At 45.0% G+C, this 17608-nt stretch overlaps 1 protein-coding gene across 10 annotated transcripts in view; it reads right to left on the bottom strand.

Moving 5' to 3' along the window:
- DCLK1 (doublecortin like kinase 1) overlaps positions 1 to 17608 on the bottom strand; it is a 374217-nt gene that overhangs the window by 66691 nt on the left and 289918 nt on the right. For all 10 annotated transcript variants that reach the window (XM_045015788.1, XM_045015797.1, XM_045015784.1 and 7 more), the window contains one exon: positions 7404 to 7498. In XM_045015788.1, coding sequence (XP_044871723.1) covers positions 7404 to 7498 — 95 coding nt within the window. The remainder of the gene's footprint in view (positions 1 to 7403; positions 7499 to 17608) is intronic.

The following is a 17608-nucleotide window of genomic DNA, read 5'->3' as shown; positions in this document are numbered from 1 at the left end:
GATGAAGGGCAGTATAGATTTGTTTATTGTGTTCAATTTTTTACACTGCAACTGTCCTATAATATCTTTGCTGTTGTGGATCAGAATTGTTGGTTTAATTTAAAGTAACCTGTCTTAAATCATCAGAGCCCTAGAAACATAAGTAAATCTAGATTTTGTTAATAGGAAATATTTTAAATGGATTTTTTAAACCTTAACTAATAAATGCCATGTAATAAAACAATATCTGACTGATTTGCAAAATCTCAAATTGCTTTGGGACTTGGCAATATGGAGTTCAAGTATTAGTTTCCTTGTTTCTTTCTCAAACAGTAGCAGAAAAGTAAACGCTTACCTTGTATTATAAGGTCATCAAGACCTAAAGGCCATTGGACCTATGTAGCATGGGTCCAGAAATATTTGATCCTAGGACAGCTAACCCTCAATACTGTGGTTGCATATATAGTACTATCTGACAGTGGTGCTGCTTTTTCCACAATTTTTTTATTTGGTAAAAAGACAGCATGTAAAATCCCTAGTCACTGGCTCTTTCTGATGGTAGCCAAGCAACAAGCTCATATCAGCAGGGAGAGGGAGAGAGAGAGGCAGGGAGAGAGAGAGAGGTGCAATGTCTATTTTTCAACACCCACTCTAAGCATCCTCTGACTGATCAGATAATCCTCAAATGCCAGAGGTGTGGGAGTATAATGGGTAGCCTCATCCAACCTACACAAGACAACATGTTTCTCAAAGATATGCAATACAAGATAAAGTTCACCAAGCAGAAAGGTGCATGGTAGAGCAGCATCATTTCAAGGTGAAATAAGTAGAAGTGTTGGTTCAGAGAGGGAGGAAATGAATTCTATGTTCCCCAGTGACTTACCATCCCCCCATACAGCACAACTCATTAAAACAGCGTGGATACCTTGAGTGTCACATTAGGATTCTTTTAAACATGTCATGGGTTTACACATATTAAAACAAATACAAGACAGACATTGCTGAAACCTGCAATTGTACACAAACACCACTATCACCTCACATGAAAATGGTGACGATTGATGGACTCAGCAGTATTATTATTCAATTTTTCTTCCTCAGGAGAGCATTATTATTTTTTTAAATCCTAAAAATCTTGACTTTTAAAAAAAAGGGAATATTTAAGATGTATGGGTTTCTTTTGTTTTGTTTTAAAAAATAAAAGATCATAACCCATGAACATTTGTGTTTTCTTCGCATGCACACAAGTCAAGAATTATACATACCTGTATCCATAACAGCCAAGTGTGCTCATAAATCACCAATTTGCATGGATACATACAGCATGCAAAACAGGCCCAGATTCTGAAAATCATGCTTTAAATGTGTCCCTGTCTTTTAGTATAGGCTGAGGCATATCTTTAAACAGTCCTTTCTAATTGTTAATGTAACTATTTAGCTTATTAGTCAAACTTCTCCCATATGTACATATTGTTATGCTTTGGTATTTCTGAAGCATAATGCACAGAAATGCACCCATTTGTTAGGATATAAGATGGAGTATGTTCCCCACACTCATTCTGAAAGGGTTACTGTAGGCCAGAGGGATCAATTAACTTATTAGGCTGCAAGCTGGGGGATACTTAGGCTGAGAGGTAAGCTCTAATTAGGGGAAGATCACCTATGCAGGAACAGAGGGGGCATCTATAAATCCAGAGAGCTGATAGCAGAGGGAAGAAATCTTCAGTCACTCCCTGGGGGACCGGAGGTGTGGGTGAGGCTATGGAATTTAGTCTGCATTTACTCCCTGGGAGGAGGGAGTTTGGGCTGGCAAACTCAGAGAAAGCGGGAAACAGTAGGTGTAGGAGAGGTTTAGGGAAAAGGCACCAACGTTTAGGATAGTGCAGACCGATGCTGCTGATTAGAGGGTCCCTGACTTGGAACCTGGAATAGAGGATAAGCCCGGGTTCCCCTACCAGTCTCTGGGGAAGTGGCACCTTCGAGACAGTGAATGAGAAGACTGCCTGAAACGGTTTGTAAGGAAAGTCTTTGATACCCTGGAAATGGAGGAGTATAGTGACTTAGGAAAGAAGGAAGCCAAGAAGACAGAGTACCCTGAGTTGCAGAGAGTTAGAGAGAGGTACAGGGCATGCAGTGAGCAGCAGAAGGGGGCGCTGGACCTGGAAAGAGAGGATCCCCCGAGCTGCCAGGAAAGTGGTGAGTGAACCCCATGACAGGAGAGCTAACCAAACTTTCTAGTCAAACAGATTTTTTAGGGTCATGTTCACCTGGACTCCTTTGAATGTAAGGAATAGCCACAAAAAATAAAGTTTGTTTTGTTCCATGCATTTTAATTCATTCACAGCTCACTCAGAAGGCACACTTAAATCCAACTTTTGAAATTTTGGGAATCCCAGTGTATTTGCTGACCCACTAGCATTTGTTGTTTGATAGCTAGCGCTGAAGTAAAATTTTCTGTGCATCAACTTAGTCAAAAGATGAATGTTCTGGAAAATGTATCCACCAATTTTTGTTATGTTATGATCAAAAAAATCCCACACTTCTGCTGTATAAAGATAAAGACCTCTTTGCACAACACCACAAAAAATTACTGAACTTCATATTTTTAAACTTTTCAGCTTGATTAGTCTCACTGGGGACTACTCTCAGGATAAGCAGCAAAACTATAATTAAAATACACCTCTACTCCGATATAACGCTGTCCTTGGGAGCCAAAAAATCTTACCATGTTATAGGTGAAACCGCGTTATATTGAACTTGCTTTGATCCGCCAGAGTGCGCAGTCTCACTCCCCCGGAGCGCTGCTTTACCGTGTTATATCCAAATTTGTGTTATATCAGGTCGTGTTATAGCGAGGTAGAGGGGTAATTAAAGGAACTGAAAAATGAGGTTGGTACATGCATGGTACAAAAACTCTGCTAAGATTAAAATAATAGTATTATTTACAATACCACGTAACAACAAATGTAAATAATATCCAAAGATGTGATTTTTCTACTATTTATTATTTATTTATTTGTATTACCATAGTACCTAGGAATCCTAGTCCTGGACAAGGACCCCATTATGCCAAACACAGAACACAGAGACAGTCCCTGCCCGCTTTGTGGCATTCCTAAATTGCATGGATTTTCAACCATGCAGCTGTGGAAGTACACAATGGAAATATTAAAATACTAATCTCATTTTCTATTTTCAAAATTGGTGAAATATAATTATGACAAATTACATTACTGTAACATTAAGATTCAATTTGAGACAATCAGGAAATGCAAAATTAAGGATCTCTTATTAATATTAAAATGTCTATGTCTCACCTATAGAATTGGTCTGGATTGCTAGCTACACTGTCCAAAGTCACTTCCCTATGAAGTAGGCCCAGTCTTACCCTGAGCTATTAATGCACAACTCTCACTGATTTCAGTGGATGTTACACAGTTACAGAAAGACAGGATTGAGCCATATGTAGGTAATGGTGAAACTTGCTTTTCCATTTCCTGACTTCTGAGTGTTTAACACTGTATTCCTAATGTTTTACTGGTATTGGTTTTCATGAATAATGTGAAATCCTGGTGTAACACCAACAGACCTCAGTTGTCAAGTGGGCCGGATCGAACCTGGGACCTCTGGAGCTTAATGCATGAGCCTCTACTGCATGAGCTAAAAACCAACTGGCTCTTAGCTAAGGTTGTAGAGCAGACTTATTTTATCTCTCTAAGGGGTCTCAGTGCCACTAGATGGGACAGAACACCACACCCAGGAGTCCTGTGGGTTATACTGGCCCTATTGAAGTAAATGGCAAAACTTTCATTGACTTCAACAGGGCCAAGATTTCATCTTTTAAAAGTTCAGTAACTCCCCACTTAACGTCCTCACCCTTAATGTTGTTTCGATGTTACGTCCCTGCTCCATTACAGAACATGCTCGTTTAAAGTTGAGCAATGCTCCACTATAACGTCGTTTGGCCACCTGCTTTGTCCATGGCTGGTAGCCCCCCATCAGCTCCTCTACATCACAACCTCCCGGCACCTCCCACCTGCTGGCAGACCCTGCAGATCAGCACCTTTCCCCTGTTCCCTCCGCCTCCTGCCCGCGGCAATCAGCTGTCTTGCAGCATTCAGGAGGCTGGAGGGAGGAGCAAGGACACAGCACGCAGCCTCCTGCCTCTCTCCCCTGCCTCCTGCCCACAGCAATCAGCTGGTTTGCAGCTTTCAGGAGGCTGAGGGGAGGTCGCTTAAAGTTGCATTTTTCAGGAAGATAACTACAACGTCAGGTGAAGAGTTACTGTATATTCACAGATATACTAGGGGGTGATGGTAGTGACCCCTATACTTAGGTTGCCTAACACTTTAAATTGTAAAAGATTCTTAGGATCTTTTCTTTGAGAAGCATGAATACCCCTATAGTTTGCAACAGGCCTTTGATATTCAATAGGGAGAAACTCTTCAAGCTACAGGTGACATTTCTTTCTACCATTAAATTCCAAAGTGTTATAAATGACCATTTCCTTTCAGCAAGACAATTCTAGCAGCCTGCCTAAATCACTGAACATTTTAAATAGCCTCGCTCAGGCTACTGCCATAGCAGCAGACAATGTACCAGGAACACCAAAGAGCTACCAGAGCATATGTATCTGGAAGGAGGCTCGTGTACAGAGCCAGGCTGGGATTTCTTTGACAACTCCCTCCCTTCCCAGACCCACCACATCACGTTGGCTCAGCATCTCATCCCCCTGGCAACAAGACATAGGTTAGGCACTCCCCTAACTCCTGCCAATGGGGATGGAGCATATAGTGTAAGTGTCTCATCTGCCCTCTGTGGGCACCACCTGGGACAGGAATTCTCCCATCTCCCAAGCAGAAGAGAGGATCTAGCTGGGATCCACCCATAAACCACCTAGATCTAGGACATGGTCTAAGCAGCTCATGTCCACCCCACAAGGGCACCACATGGGACAGGAATCCCCCACCTCCCAGCATCATGGAGAGAGAGAGAGAGAGAGAGTGTGAGTGAGTGAGTGTGTGTGTGTCAGTCAGACCAGGCTCCTCCCCCCCGCCGCCCCCCCAACCACCTTGTGATCCCAGCACATAGTACCAGAAGCCATCTCCCCACTCTGGGATAACAACCTTTTCCTTCTGCTGGCTAATGTAGTTAGTCCTGAAGCTCAAATGGTTGCACTTTATGCTGCAGTGCTGAAGACTCATGGGTCAAACCCCATTGATGCATGAAGGGGAGTTTGTTACAATCAGATATAAAATAACTTGTTCATACACTTTTCCTTGGAAAAAACAACCCCAGGCAATTGCATAAAAAAATACATTAAAAGACTTTTAGGATGTAAAGTACAACACTGAAAGTTATAAAATGCCAGCTTATGGTTGCCTGTGCATCGATAATTCGTCCTTTGTGCCTATGCATTATGATCTTTAATTACGTGATCACATAGTATTTTTGCCACAGGACTTCTGACTCGTTAAATGCATAGTTTGGACACACACAGAACTGAGTTAGATGCACAGGCCACCGTACTTCTTGCATTTCCTAACTTTAAAATGTTTGACTTTGCAATCTAAATAATAATTTAATGTAGTTTTTTGCATGTAATATATGTTTCTACATGTATACACATATTTTGTCTCTTTATAAAAACACATAATACGGGGTTTTGCAATCTTTACATAGCGTGCACATGTATATACTCCACGTTCACATACCTTTTTCTCTTTTTTGCCTACAAACAAAGCTTTGGGCCACATTTTGCCCACAGGAATGCATGGATCTCCCACTGAAATCAGTGGGACTGCTTGCAATTATTGAGGGCAGAACCTGACCCTTTTACAGAAGAGTTATTGCTCTTTTAGTTTATCTTGAATTTCAAAAGAAAATGTCCAATTTCCTGAACATTTTGATCATACCACCACCACACAATGTTTAAAACCCTCTGTAATTGCAACATCTTCTTCCCAAGAAGAGGTACTGGATAGGAAGAATCCATGTGCCTTACCCTCCACATTTGGAAATCAAAAACAGGTAGAGGTGATGCACTTGGCGTGGAAAGGTGCTGACCACATGGCTTCCTTTCAACCTTCCTCCAATGGACATTATTAATAGGAGAAGATGTCTTCTGCCCTTCCTGATGCAAAAACAGCATCAGTGATGGGGAGGGAGAAGACTGAGATGTATCAGGAAAAGAGGTGGCCTCAGAGCCAATGAGAGAATCCTTTCTGCTGATGATGCCATCCACCTCGATAGAGATCCATATAATCACTGTGAAATCCAGCAAATCCAGATGACATTTCCCCCACCCACAGCAACTTGCTAACAATTAATCCAATAAACCTTGGGAGTCAGATCAAAAGGACCAAGATGACACTGCTGCCAAGGAGAGGGCTTCAGGAACAACTCACACCAAATGCAACTCACGTTCTTACCTACCTGTGTTCCAAATAATCCAAAACCTGACCAAAATGAGGCTTTGAGTCACACACTGTCAGGTTTGCTTACAACTCCCTACTTCATAGAGACAGGAAGCTAACTCATGTTTATTTAAAACTGAAGGAGGCTGAGAAAGCCTGAGTCCAACTGCATTTGCAAGCCAATCTGAGACATGATGCAGTGACTCAAATATGATTTATCTGAGGCCCACAGACCACAGTTGAGAAAATGTCAGAAGAGAAGATCAATAGACATCTTTCATTCTCTTTGGACGAATGCAATTAATTAAATCAGTGTACACAGCAATGACCTGCCCTTGGCCCAGTCCCACACATGAGAACGCTATGTTGAACCAAAAATGTTCTGTTATACAGGGATTACCACAGCAATAACACAGCTACCACCATCATACTAGAGGGAATATGATGATGGTTAGGTACACTATGTACCTAGGCTTTTGGTACAGGAATTGAAAATCTATTGATGATCCTGGGCCTCCAAAGCACTAATACATCCCGCTGTTGCCTTGATGCTGAGCCGCTTTGGCTGGCCGAACATAAATTTATTGTATATGGTCAGGACAATATAGCTAAATTCCACAGAGCACTCCTTCACTTTACCATAGAATTAAAGCTGGGGTGCTAATAAATAAATATGGAACTTTTAGGAGGTCTAACTTTTCCTCCAGCTGTGAAATGCTTGGCAAAAAACAAAGACATAAAAGTGTTCTGAAAGCAAGAGCAAAGACCTCTTTTTTCTTCTTAAAGATAAGCCACTACCCAGCACACTTAATATTCTGCAAGATGGAGAACAGCTGCATTCCAGTTGTTTAAGAATGTTGCATGGGCACAACAAGAATTGTAGCCAACCTCTTCCACCCCATACTTCTGGCTAGGTGTAATGAACACTTTTGGGGAAGGCAATTTTGGTGGCACCCATGCCAGATCCTTGCTCAGCCAGTCTCAAAAATCAGTTCCTTGTTTCCTTACCCTCTGTTTTCGCAGGCTTCCTGGGCTGGTAGGAGATGGGCTTGGAGACTTCCCGGAGCGGGGAGTAGAAAGCTGGCTACCAGGGGTTCCATTAACTAGAAGGACAATAAATAAATACAGAAATAAATGTTTGGCTCATGGTACCTACAGCATAAAAGCAGAGGAAAATAATTAATAAACATGCCTTAATTCTATCTACTTTTTCTTAAGGTACCCATTCACATTTTTCAGATTTGTAAATGTTAAATAAGGTAGTGCAGAAATGAACTGCTTTTCTAGCACTGTGACTTTCACGCTGCCAATTTATACAGTGCTTAAACAAATAAGCAGCCAATCTAAAACGGTTGTTTAAGTCAATGGTGATGAACTTCATTAAATTTTCTTAAACTGTATAGTGCCTATGCATGCATATCATGGAAAGCCATAATGCTTTGTTGCCTTAACAAATATTACCTATATTTAATCCCATCCCGTTTATTTATGCTTCTCAGTGCTACGAACTAGGAATAAAAAGCAGCACTGCTTGCAAGAACAAGTCAAACTGTAGTTTGCTGTTAATCCCTCACTTGTTTGAAGACATTTTTGCATTACTATCTGACCCAAACATCACCCCAGAACTAACTCACATGGACTTCAGACATACAATGGAACTGGCCATAAAATCTCAGGTATACATTATACCAAATCATCACTTACTTAAATAGTAAAGTTCCTTCAAAATATTTCAATGTATTTAATTTTAGAAGCATTTTCAGCCTTTATATGACATGCTCTGTAAAATTAACAAATACCTAATACCTGAAGAGTATCATAGTGTACTACAAAGTAATCACATAGAGGATACCAATAATGTTCTTAAAAGCTTACTAAAGCATAGAAAGAAATGTGTATAGATAGACAGTATATATTTAAAGAGTGAGTGTGTGTGTATGTATGTATATATACACACACACACAAACACACACACTCACTCTTTTTAAATAAACAACTGGCATATTAACAATCATATTTGTCAGTTTCAGAAAAAAAATGAGCAACTCGACACCTGAATTCTCAATCTTATATGAATATTTACATACTAAGGTATCAGTAAGGCATTTAACTTACCTTCTATGAGTTCTAACATGGACACAGTCTTAGTGTTTAATCTGATGATAGCAAGCACAAAAATTCTTTCCCTGTACTAAGCCAAGCTGTAGCAAAGATGGGAAGTGGTGGGATTAGTTAAGGATAGCTAGGGCTGCTCGCAGAGTGAGCTGAATGAGATGCAGGACTCATAAGCAGAAGCCTTTTCTGCGTAAGGCTGACGTCTTCAGAGCAGCAGTGGGAGGTGCAGGTGCTGTCTTAGGGCTACATCAAAGGTGTCAATTAAACATAAAGCCGCTGCTTCAGAATGCTGAGCAACTGCAACCCCCACTCGATTCCATGAAGCCCAAAAAGCCGAAGCAATTTTATATGCTGTGCACTGCATCATAATGAAGAGCCTTTGGGGGCAATATACCAAATGACTCATCTGAAAATCAAAATGACAATAACTCTTGTATACCCTTAGCTGACTGGCAGTCTAGCAACTGCTAAATCCTTCAGAGAATGCAGTGGGTATTTTAATAGATTTTTCTTAATGTAGCAAGTATCTCAGTAGTAAATATTAGGCCCACATACATTTATCTTCTGATGCTGCTCTAAAGAGTATTATAAAACATGTTATAGAGCATGGTAACTAAAGATCACCATACTGCTGCATATTACCTATCTTTTGCAATGCATTTGTTAAGAGAAAAGTGTACAATATCTTTGTGGTATCCACTAGAATGATGAGAAAGTAAATTTGCAGGTAAATAGGTTGCCTTTACAGACACACATTTCACTCAGCTAAGCTTAAGGTTCAGTTCATAGCAAGGGTAATGGCGTGTACATATCAGCACAGTGTTGGGGGAGCATGTGGCACATGCACATATTTATGGAAGTTCATACAGTATCTTGAGGAGCGAACAATGTGACCAATAACATGATTTCTGCATCTAAAACTAGCTCTATTAATGTGTAGGGGCTGCATGAAGATATTTTGTTTGGGCAGGGAGAGAAAAGGGATAGAGAGAGAGATTAAAAATAAGCTGCTCGAGTCTAATCTTCAAATATGTTTGTTTTTTAATCAATCTTAAACTATTGCAATTTTGTCTATGAGGGTATAAACTTGAAGGCTATTTAGAAGCATTAGCTTTAATAGTGCAAAAAGCCTTTTAAACTGAGCAGATCGTCTTATACCTTGCCGTTGTCAGGGTGAAATTCAAGGTGCTGGCTACCATTCAAGAAACCCCAAATGACTTAGATGCCCAGTACCTCAGAGACTGCTACTGTCCCTGTGACTTGTAATACACGATGTGCTTAGAAGGAACAGTTCAGCTAACTTGTCTTAAAGATTAGAATCAGAGAAGATTCCTCAGAGGCCTCAGGAAGTCATCATTCTACTCCACTCCCCCCTGCTCAAAGCGGGACCAACCCCAACTAAATCATCCCAGCCAGCGCTTTGTCTAGCCAGGCCTTAAAAACCTCTAAGGATGGAGATTCTACCACCTCCCTAGGTAACCCATTCCAGTGCTTCACCACCCTCCCGATGAGAGAGTTTTTTCTAATATCCAACCTAGACCAACCTCCTACAACTTGAGATAACTGCTACTTGTTCGGTCATCTTCCGCCACTGAGAACAGCCTAGCTCAGAGGTGGGTAAACTACGGCCCGCGGACCACATCTGGCCTGCGGGACCCTGCTGCCCGGCCCCTGAGCTCCTGGCCCGAGAGGCTTGTCCCTGGTCCCTCCCCTGCTGTTCTCCCTCCCCCACAGCACTGCTGGCACAATGCTCTGGGCAGCAGCGCAGCTGCAGAGCCCAGGCCTGACTTGGTGCTCTGTGCTGCGCGGTGGCATGTCTGGCTCCAGCCGGGCGGCACAGCTGCCTGTCCTGGTGCTCTGAGCGGCACAGCTGTAGTGCCACCAGCCACTGGTGCTCCAGGCAGCGCGGTTAGGGGGCAGGGAGCAGAGGGGGATGGATAGAGGGCAGGAGAATTTGGGGTGGTGGTCAGGGGTGTGAATAGGGGGTGGGGTGGTCAGAGGGCAGGGAACAGGAGATTGAATGGGGGCAGGGATGCTGGGGGGGGCAGTCAGGGGACAGGGAGTGGGGGTGGTTGGATGGGACAGGCATCCTGCGGGGGGGCAGTCAGGAAGGAGAGGGGGGTTGGATGGGGTGGTGGGGGGCAATCAAGGGCGGGAGATCTGGGGGCGGTCAGGGGACAGGGAGTGTGTGTGTGGGGGGGGGAATGAGGCAGGAGTCCCAGGCAGGCCATCAGGAGGCGAGAAGTGAGTGGGTCAGATAGGGGGCGGGGGCCGGACCATGCCTGGCTGTTTGGGGAGGCACAGCCTCCCCTAACCGGCCCTCCACACAATTTTGGAAACCCAATGTGGCCCTCAGGCCAAAAAAAGGTTGCCCGCCCTTGGCCTATCTCCATCCTCTTTGGAACCCCCCTTCAAGTAGTTGAAGGCTGCTATCAAATCCCCCTCACTCTTCTCTTCTGCAGACTGAATAAGCCCAGTTTCCTCAGCTTCTCCTCATGTCATGTGCCCCAGCCCCTTAATCATTTTCGCTGCCCTCCCCTGGACTCTCTCCAATTTGTCCACATTCTTTCTGTAGTGGGGGGCCCAAAACTGGATGCAATACTCCAGATGTGGCCTCACCAGTGCCGAATAGAGGGGGATAATCACTTCCCTCAATCTCCTGGCAAAGCTCCTACCAATGCAGCCCAATATGCCATTAGCCTTCTTGGCAGCAAGGGCGCACTGCTGACTCATATCCAGCTTCTCGGCCACTGTAATCGCTAGGACCTTTTCTGCAGAACTGCTACTTAGCCAGTCAGTCCCCAGTCTGTAACAGTGAATGGGATTCTTCTGTGCTTGCCCTTGTCCTTATTGAACCTCATCAGATTTTTTTTGGCCCAATCCTCCAATTTGTCTAGGTCACTCTGGACTCTATCCCTCCCTCCAGCGTATCTACTTCTCCCCACAGCTTAGTGTCATCCACAAACTTGATGAGCGTGCAATCCATCCCATCATCCAGATCATTAATGAAGATGTTGAACAAAACCAGCCCCAGGACCGACCCCTGGGGCACTCCGCTTGATACCGGCTGCCAACTAGACATCAAGCCATTGAACCTGTTGAGCCCGATGATCTAGCCAGCTTTCTATCCACTTTATAGTCCATTCATCCAATCCATACTTCTTTAAGTTTCTGGCAAGCATAGTGGGAGACCATATCAAAAGCTCTGCTAAAGTCATGATATATCACATCCACCACTTTCCCCATATCCCCAGAACCAGTTATCTCATCATAGAAGGCAAACAGGTTGATCAGGCATGACTTGCCCTTAGTGAATCCATGTTGACTGTTCCTGATCACCTTTCTCTCCTCCATATGCTTCAAAGTGGATTCCTTGAGGACCTGCTCCATGACTTTTCCAGGGACTGAGGTGAAGCTGACCGGTCTGTAGTTCCCTGGATTCTCCTTCTTCCATTTTTTAAAGATGGACACTATATTTGCCTTTTTCCAATCATCCGGGACCTCCCCCGATTACCATGAGTTTTCAAAGATAATGGCCAGTGGCTCTGCAATCAAATCAGCCAACTCCCTCAGCACCCTCAGATGCATTGCTTTCGGCCCCATGGACTTTGGTATGTCCAGCTTTTCTAAATAGTCCTTAACCTGATCTTTCACCACCGAGGGCTGCTCACATCCCCCCCATACTGTGCTGCCCAGTGCAGCAGTCTGGGAGCTGACTTTGTCTGTGAAGACCAAGGCAAAATAATCATTTACTTCAGTGTTTCCACATCATCTGTCACCAGGTTGCCTCCCCAATTCAGTAAGGGTCCCGCACTTTCCCTGACTTTCTTCTTCTTGCTAACATACCTGTAGAAACCCTTCTTGTTACCCTTCACATCCCTTGCTAGCTGCAGCTCCAATTGTGCTTTGGCCTTCTTGATTATACCCCGGCATGCTCGAGCAATATTTTTATACTCCTACCTACTTATCTGTCCAAGTTTCCACTTCTTATAAGCTTCCTTTTGTGTTTAAGCTCACCGAAGATTTCTCTGTTAAGCCAAGCTCGTCACCTGCCATATTTGCTATTCTTTCTGCACATCGGGCCAGGATTTCCCCTCAGTCTTTATTCTGAAGATTCTAATGTTTTTCTTCAAGAATCTTCAGTACAGATTCCACTCTTGGGATGTGCCTGCATGCTCCACATTAAGTCCAGAACCTTCTAAAAAGCTTTAATGATTGAGGACTGTACAGATCTAGCCTTGGACCATACTGAATCAGGAATTAGGAAACCTGGATTCTATGCCCAGCTCTGTCACTCACCAGCTCTGAGACTTTGGGCAAGTCATATCACCTCTTTGTGCCTCTCTTACTTTCCTACCCTTTGTCTGTGTCTACTCATGTTGTAAGCTCTTTGGGGCAGGGATAATATGTATATATAGTACCTAGCATAACAGGACCCTGATCTCAGTCTCTGAAATACAAAGAAATACTATTACTGCTGCTGCTCCAGAGGATGTTACATGAGAAGGCACAGAACCAGTACTTCCTCAGTTCTTTCCAGCCACAAGTGTAACGAGACAACTTGCTTAGATCTTTCACCGTATGACTCGTCAGCCATCTCTTTTTTTATTATCATCCTTGAGAGCTACTTTTTTTTTTGCAAATAGTTGAATTAGCGTAGGCTTAATGTGAAGCACTGAAGTACATCAGGAATGCAGACTGGTATTGACAATCTATTAGAACTCTATTAGTTAAATAAGTTTTCCTTTTGGCATACTTTGGTAAACTCTAAGGCTGTATGAAAAGTATGCCCAGATACCATGGTGACAAATACCCTACTCATTTTTAATAAATGATAAACTTCTAATAATAGTTAAGAAATTTCAGTCAGTTCAGGTTTTTTCTTTTTCTTGATGGAATGCACACCTAATACCTTATTTCATACTGCATACCTGTCCCAAAGCTACGCTACATGTCTCACTGACCGTTGTAGCATATTTTCCTGCAGGGAAGACTGATGCAGAAAAAAACATACCATACCATACTGGTAAATCAGTGCTGCGATTAATAATTATATTTAGCCGGGCAAGAAATTTCTTATCACTTTTTGATCCAAAAATGACAGCAGTCAGAATTCTCAAGTTAGTGCAAAATGCAGGAGCGGCGCCAGGGTTTTTGGCGCCCTAGGCGGGGGTCCTTTCGCGCTCCCGGTCGTTGGCGGCAATTCTGCGGCGGGGGGTCCTTCTGCACTCCCGGTCTTTGGGGCACTTCGGCGGCGGGTCCCGGAGCGAGTGAATGACCCGCCGCAGAATTGCCGCCTAAGACCCGGAACGCGGAAGGATCCCCCGCTGCCGAGGGCAGCAAAATGCCGCCCCCCAAATCCTGGTGCCCTAGGCGACCGCCTAGGTCGCCTAAATGGAAGCGCTGGCCCTGGCAAAATGCCCTTTTGTCTTATCATGAAGAGAAGGTTTCTTACTCTGTGCAGTAATTGAGGTTCTTTGAGATGGTTGTCCCTGTGGGTGCTGCACTTTAGGTGTCCATGTGCCCTGGTGCTTGTAATCAGAGATTTGTAGTAGCAGTGCCTGGCTGGGTTGCACATGTGCAGTCCTGTCTCATGCCGTCTTAGGCAGTTATCTGGCATTGTGCTACCAACCTCCTCTCAGTTCCTTCTCTGCTGCAGAGCATTCAGTGTGAAACTCTGACGTGAGGGATAAGTGGGGGTAAGGGGTAGTGGAGCACCCAGAAGGACAATCATCTTAAATCATCTCAGTTACTGCACAGGGTGAGTAAACTTTTCTTCTTCGAGGAGTGTCCCTGTGGGTGCTCCACTTTAGGTGACTTCAGAGCAGTGCCCTTCAGTGGAAGGAAGGAGCTTTGTAGTTGAGGTTGTGGCAGATGATAAATACAGTAGGTCCAAATATTACATCAGATGTTGCATGATGTTCTAATGCATAGGGTTGCATAAATGTATGGGCTGAGGCCCAAGTTGCTGCTTTACAGATGTCTGTAATGGGGACATTGTTAAGAAATGCTATCAAAGCTGATAAAGCTCTGGTGGAATGGGTGCGAATCCCTGTTGGGGTTTGAAAATCATAGTGGAGATAGCACAACATGATATATTCAGAAATCCATCTGGACAGTGTCTGGTTAGATATGGCATCTCCTTTCTATTGTTCAGTGATTGGCATGCATAATTTTGGAGACTTGTGGAATGTCTTTGTTCTGTCTATGTAAAAGGCTAGTGCCCTGCAGATGTTCAGCATGTGGAGTGTTGACTCCTGTCTATTCCCATGGGGTCTTGGGTACAATGTTGGGAGGTGAATGGGTTGGATGAGATGAGGAGACCTTAGGTAAGAACTTAGGATGTGGTCTTAGAGTAACTTTATCTTTGAAGAATATTGTATATAGAAGGTGTGCTATGAGGGCCCCTAGTTCTCCCACCCATCTGGCAGATGTGATGGTGACGAGAAATCCCACCGTCATTGAAAGGTGGAGGAGGGAGCATGTTGCTAATGGTTCAAACGGGGGTCTGGTGATGCCTCTGAGGACAAAGTTAAGATCCCATGATCGAGTAGGGGTTCGTACTTTAGGGTAAATGTTGGTGAGGCCTTTGAGAAAACACTTAGTGATTGGGTGCGTGAAAATGGATGTCATCCACCTTGCAGTGGACTGCTGTGACAGCTGAGAGGTGCATCCTGATTGAGCTCATGGAGAGGCCAGATTTATTAAGTCCCTGCATGTATTCTAGTATCAGAGGTAAGGAGGAAGAGATCACTGTTTCTTTAGCACCAGTTATCAAATTGTCTCCATTTGTGTAGATATGTGTGATGGGTGGCTGTTCTGCAGCTATTTAATAAAATATTCCTCTGAGCAGGTCATTTTCAGGTCCTCAGAGCCGTGCAGTAACCACACCTTGAGGTGGAGTCTTTCTAAGTCTGGGTGAAGAATTTGGCCTGTGTCCTGAGAGAGGAGATGAGGCAGAAGAGGAAGGGTATGTGGCTGGCACACTGTCATTCTGCGAAGGTAAGGAAACCACGTTTGTCGAGCCACATGGGGGCTATCAAAATGACTTTGGACTTATCCAACCTGATCTTGTGAATCACCTGTGCCAGGATGGGGGTGAGAGGGAAGGCGTATAGGAGAGGAGTGTCCCATTTGATAAGAAAGATGTCACTCATGGAGCGAGGACCCAGCCCGGCTCTGAAACAAAACTGTGGGCATTTGGCATTGTGTGCCATTGCAAAGAGGTCTACAGTTGGGAACCCTCAGTGCTAGAATATGTTGTGTAGCACTTGCGTGTCTAGTTCACACTTGCGGTCCTGAGAAAAGTTCCTGCTTATTATAATCTGCTATGGTGTCTTGGGATCCCAGTAGATACGATGCTGTGATGTCGAGGCTGTGACTGATGCACCAGTTCCAGAGCCGCATGGCTTCAGTGCACAGGGAGCGTGAGCGTGCCATCGCCAACCTGTTTATATAGAACATGCATGCAACATTGTCTGTGGGACTTGTATGATCTTATTCTTGACCATGAATAAGAAGTGGGAACACACGTTGTGAATGGCAAGTAGTTCTAGTAGATTTATGTGTAGGAGGGATTCTGACAGGGACCAAGGGCCCTGAAGAGAATGAGTGTTCAGATGTGCTCCTCAACCTAGTAGTGACACATTGGGGAATTCTGTACAAAAGGGACTTGAACACAGATAGTGTCTGGTCATATCCACCAGTGTAGTGATTCTTTTATTTTGTTTGGTATTGTGAGGCATTTGTTTACACTGTACTTGCATGGGGAGTAGGTTGTCCAGAGCAATGCTTGTAGACACCGCATGTGTAGCCTCGCATGCTTGATGATGAACATTGTTGCAGCCATGTGGCCCAATAATTGCAGGCAAGTCCTGGCAGCTGTCTGAGTACTGTTCAGTGTTGTGAAGATGAGATTGGTTAGAGCAGGGGTCGACAACCTTTCAGAAGCAGTGTGCCGAGTCTTCATTTATTCACTTTAATTTAAGGTTCCGCGTGCCGGTAATACATTTTAATGTTTTTAGAAGGTCTCTCTCTATAAGTCTATATATTATATAACTAAACTAGTGTTGTATTGTAAAATAAACAACGTTTTCAAAATGTTTAAGAAGCTTCATTTAAAATTAAATTAAAATGTTGATCTTACGCCGCCGGCCTGCTCAGCCTGCTGCTGGTCTGGGGTTCTGCTCACCTAGCCCGGCAGTGGGCTGAGCAGGGCCTGCGGCCGGGACCTCGGCTGGCAAGGGTCCAGCAGCCAGAATCCCAGACCAGCAGCCAGAACCCCAGACTGGCAGCGGGCTGTACAGGGCCAGCGTCCGGGACCCCAGTCAGGGGTTCCATCCGCCGGCTCCTGCCAGCCGGGATCCTGGCCCCGCCCACACACAGTGGGTACCTACCTTCTCCCTGGTTCTAGCCCATTCTCTTCCTCTCTCTCTGCACTGAGCTGAGGGTGGGAGTGCACTGAGCACGGGCTGGGGGTGAAGGAGCAGGCTGGGGTGTAGGATCTGGCCAGGAGCTAGAATGAGAGAGGGGGCTCAGGGTTGGGGAAGGAGGTTTGGGTGTGGAGCGCTTATCTGGGCAGCTCCCATTTAGTGCGAGGGGTGCAGGTGGGAATGTGGGGGGGTGGATGACGGAGCTCCCATTTGGTGCTCAGGGTGGGGGTGGGGATGTGGGAGGTGCAAGAGTCAGGATGTGGGGGGTGCATGGGGGGGCTGGGTATGTGGGGGAGTACCAGAGTCAGGGCTGGGGTCATGGCGGGGGGAGGATGAAGGAGTCAAGCAGAGGGCTGGGTGGGTGTGAGGGGGGGTCTCAGGGCAGGGACCTGGGGTGTGTGCGGGGCTGCAGGGCTCAGGGCAGAGGGCTGGGTGTGTGTGGAGGGGGGTCAGGGCAGAGGGCAAGGACCTTGGGAGGTGTGCAGGGCTGCAGGACAGAGGGCTGGGTGTGTGTGAGAGGGGGTCAGGACAGAGAGCTGGGGGTGTGGGCTGGGGTCATGGGGTGTTCACAGCAGGGGGCTGGAGGGGATATGTCCCTATTCCCCCTCCCTCCCCCTTCCCCAAGGCCCTGCCCCTGCTTCTTCTCTGCCTCCGCCGGGAGCAGCG

The sequence above is a fragment of the Mauremys mutica genome, chromosome 1, assembly GCF_020497125.1.
Source record: "Mauremys mutica isolate MM-2020 ecotype Southern chromosome 1, ASM2049712v1, whole genome shotgun sequence".
Classification (NCBI taxonomy): Eukaryota; Metazoa; Chordata; order Testudines; family Geoemydidae; genus Mauremys; species Mauremys mutica.
Note: the sequence above shows the minus strand (reverse complement) of the source record. Positions and strands in the feature narration are given on the sequence as shown.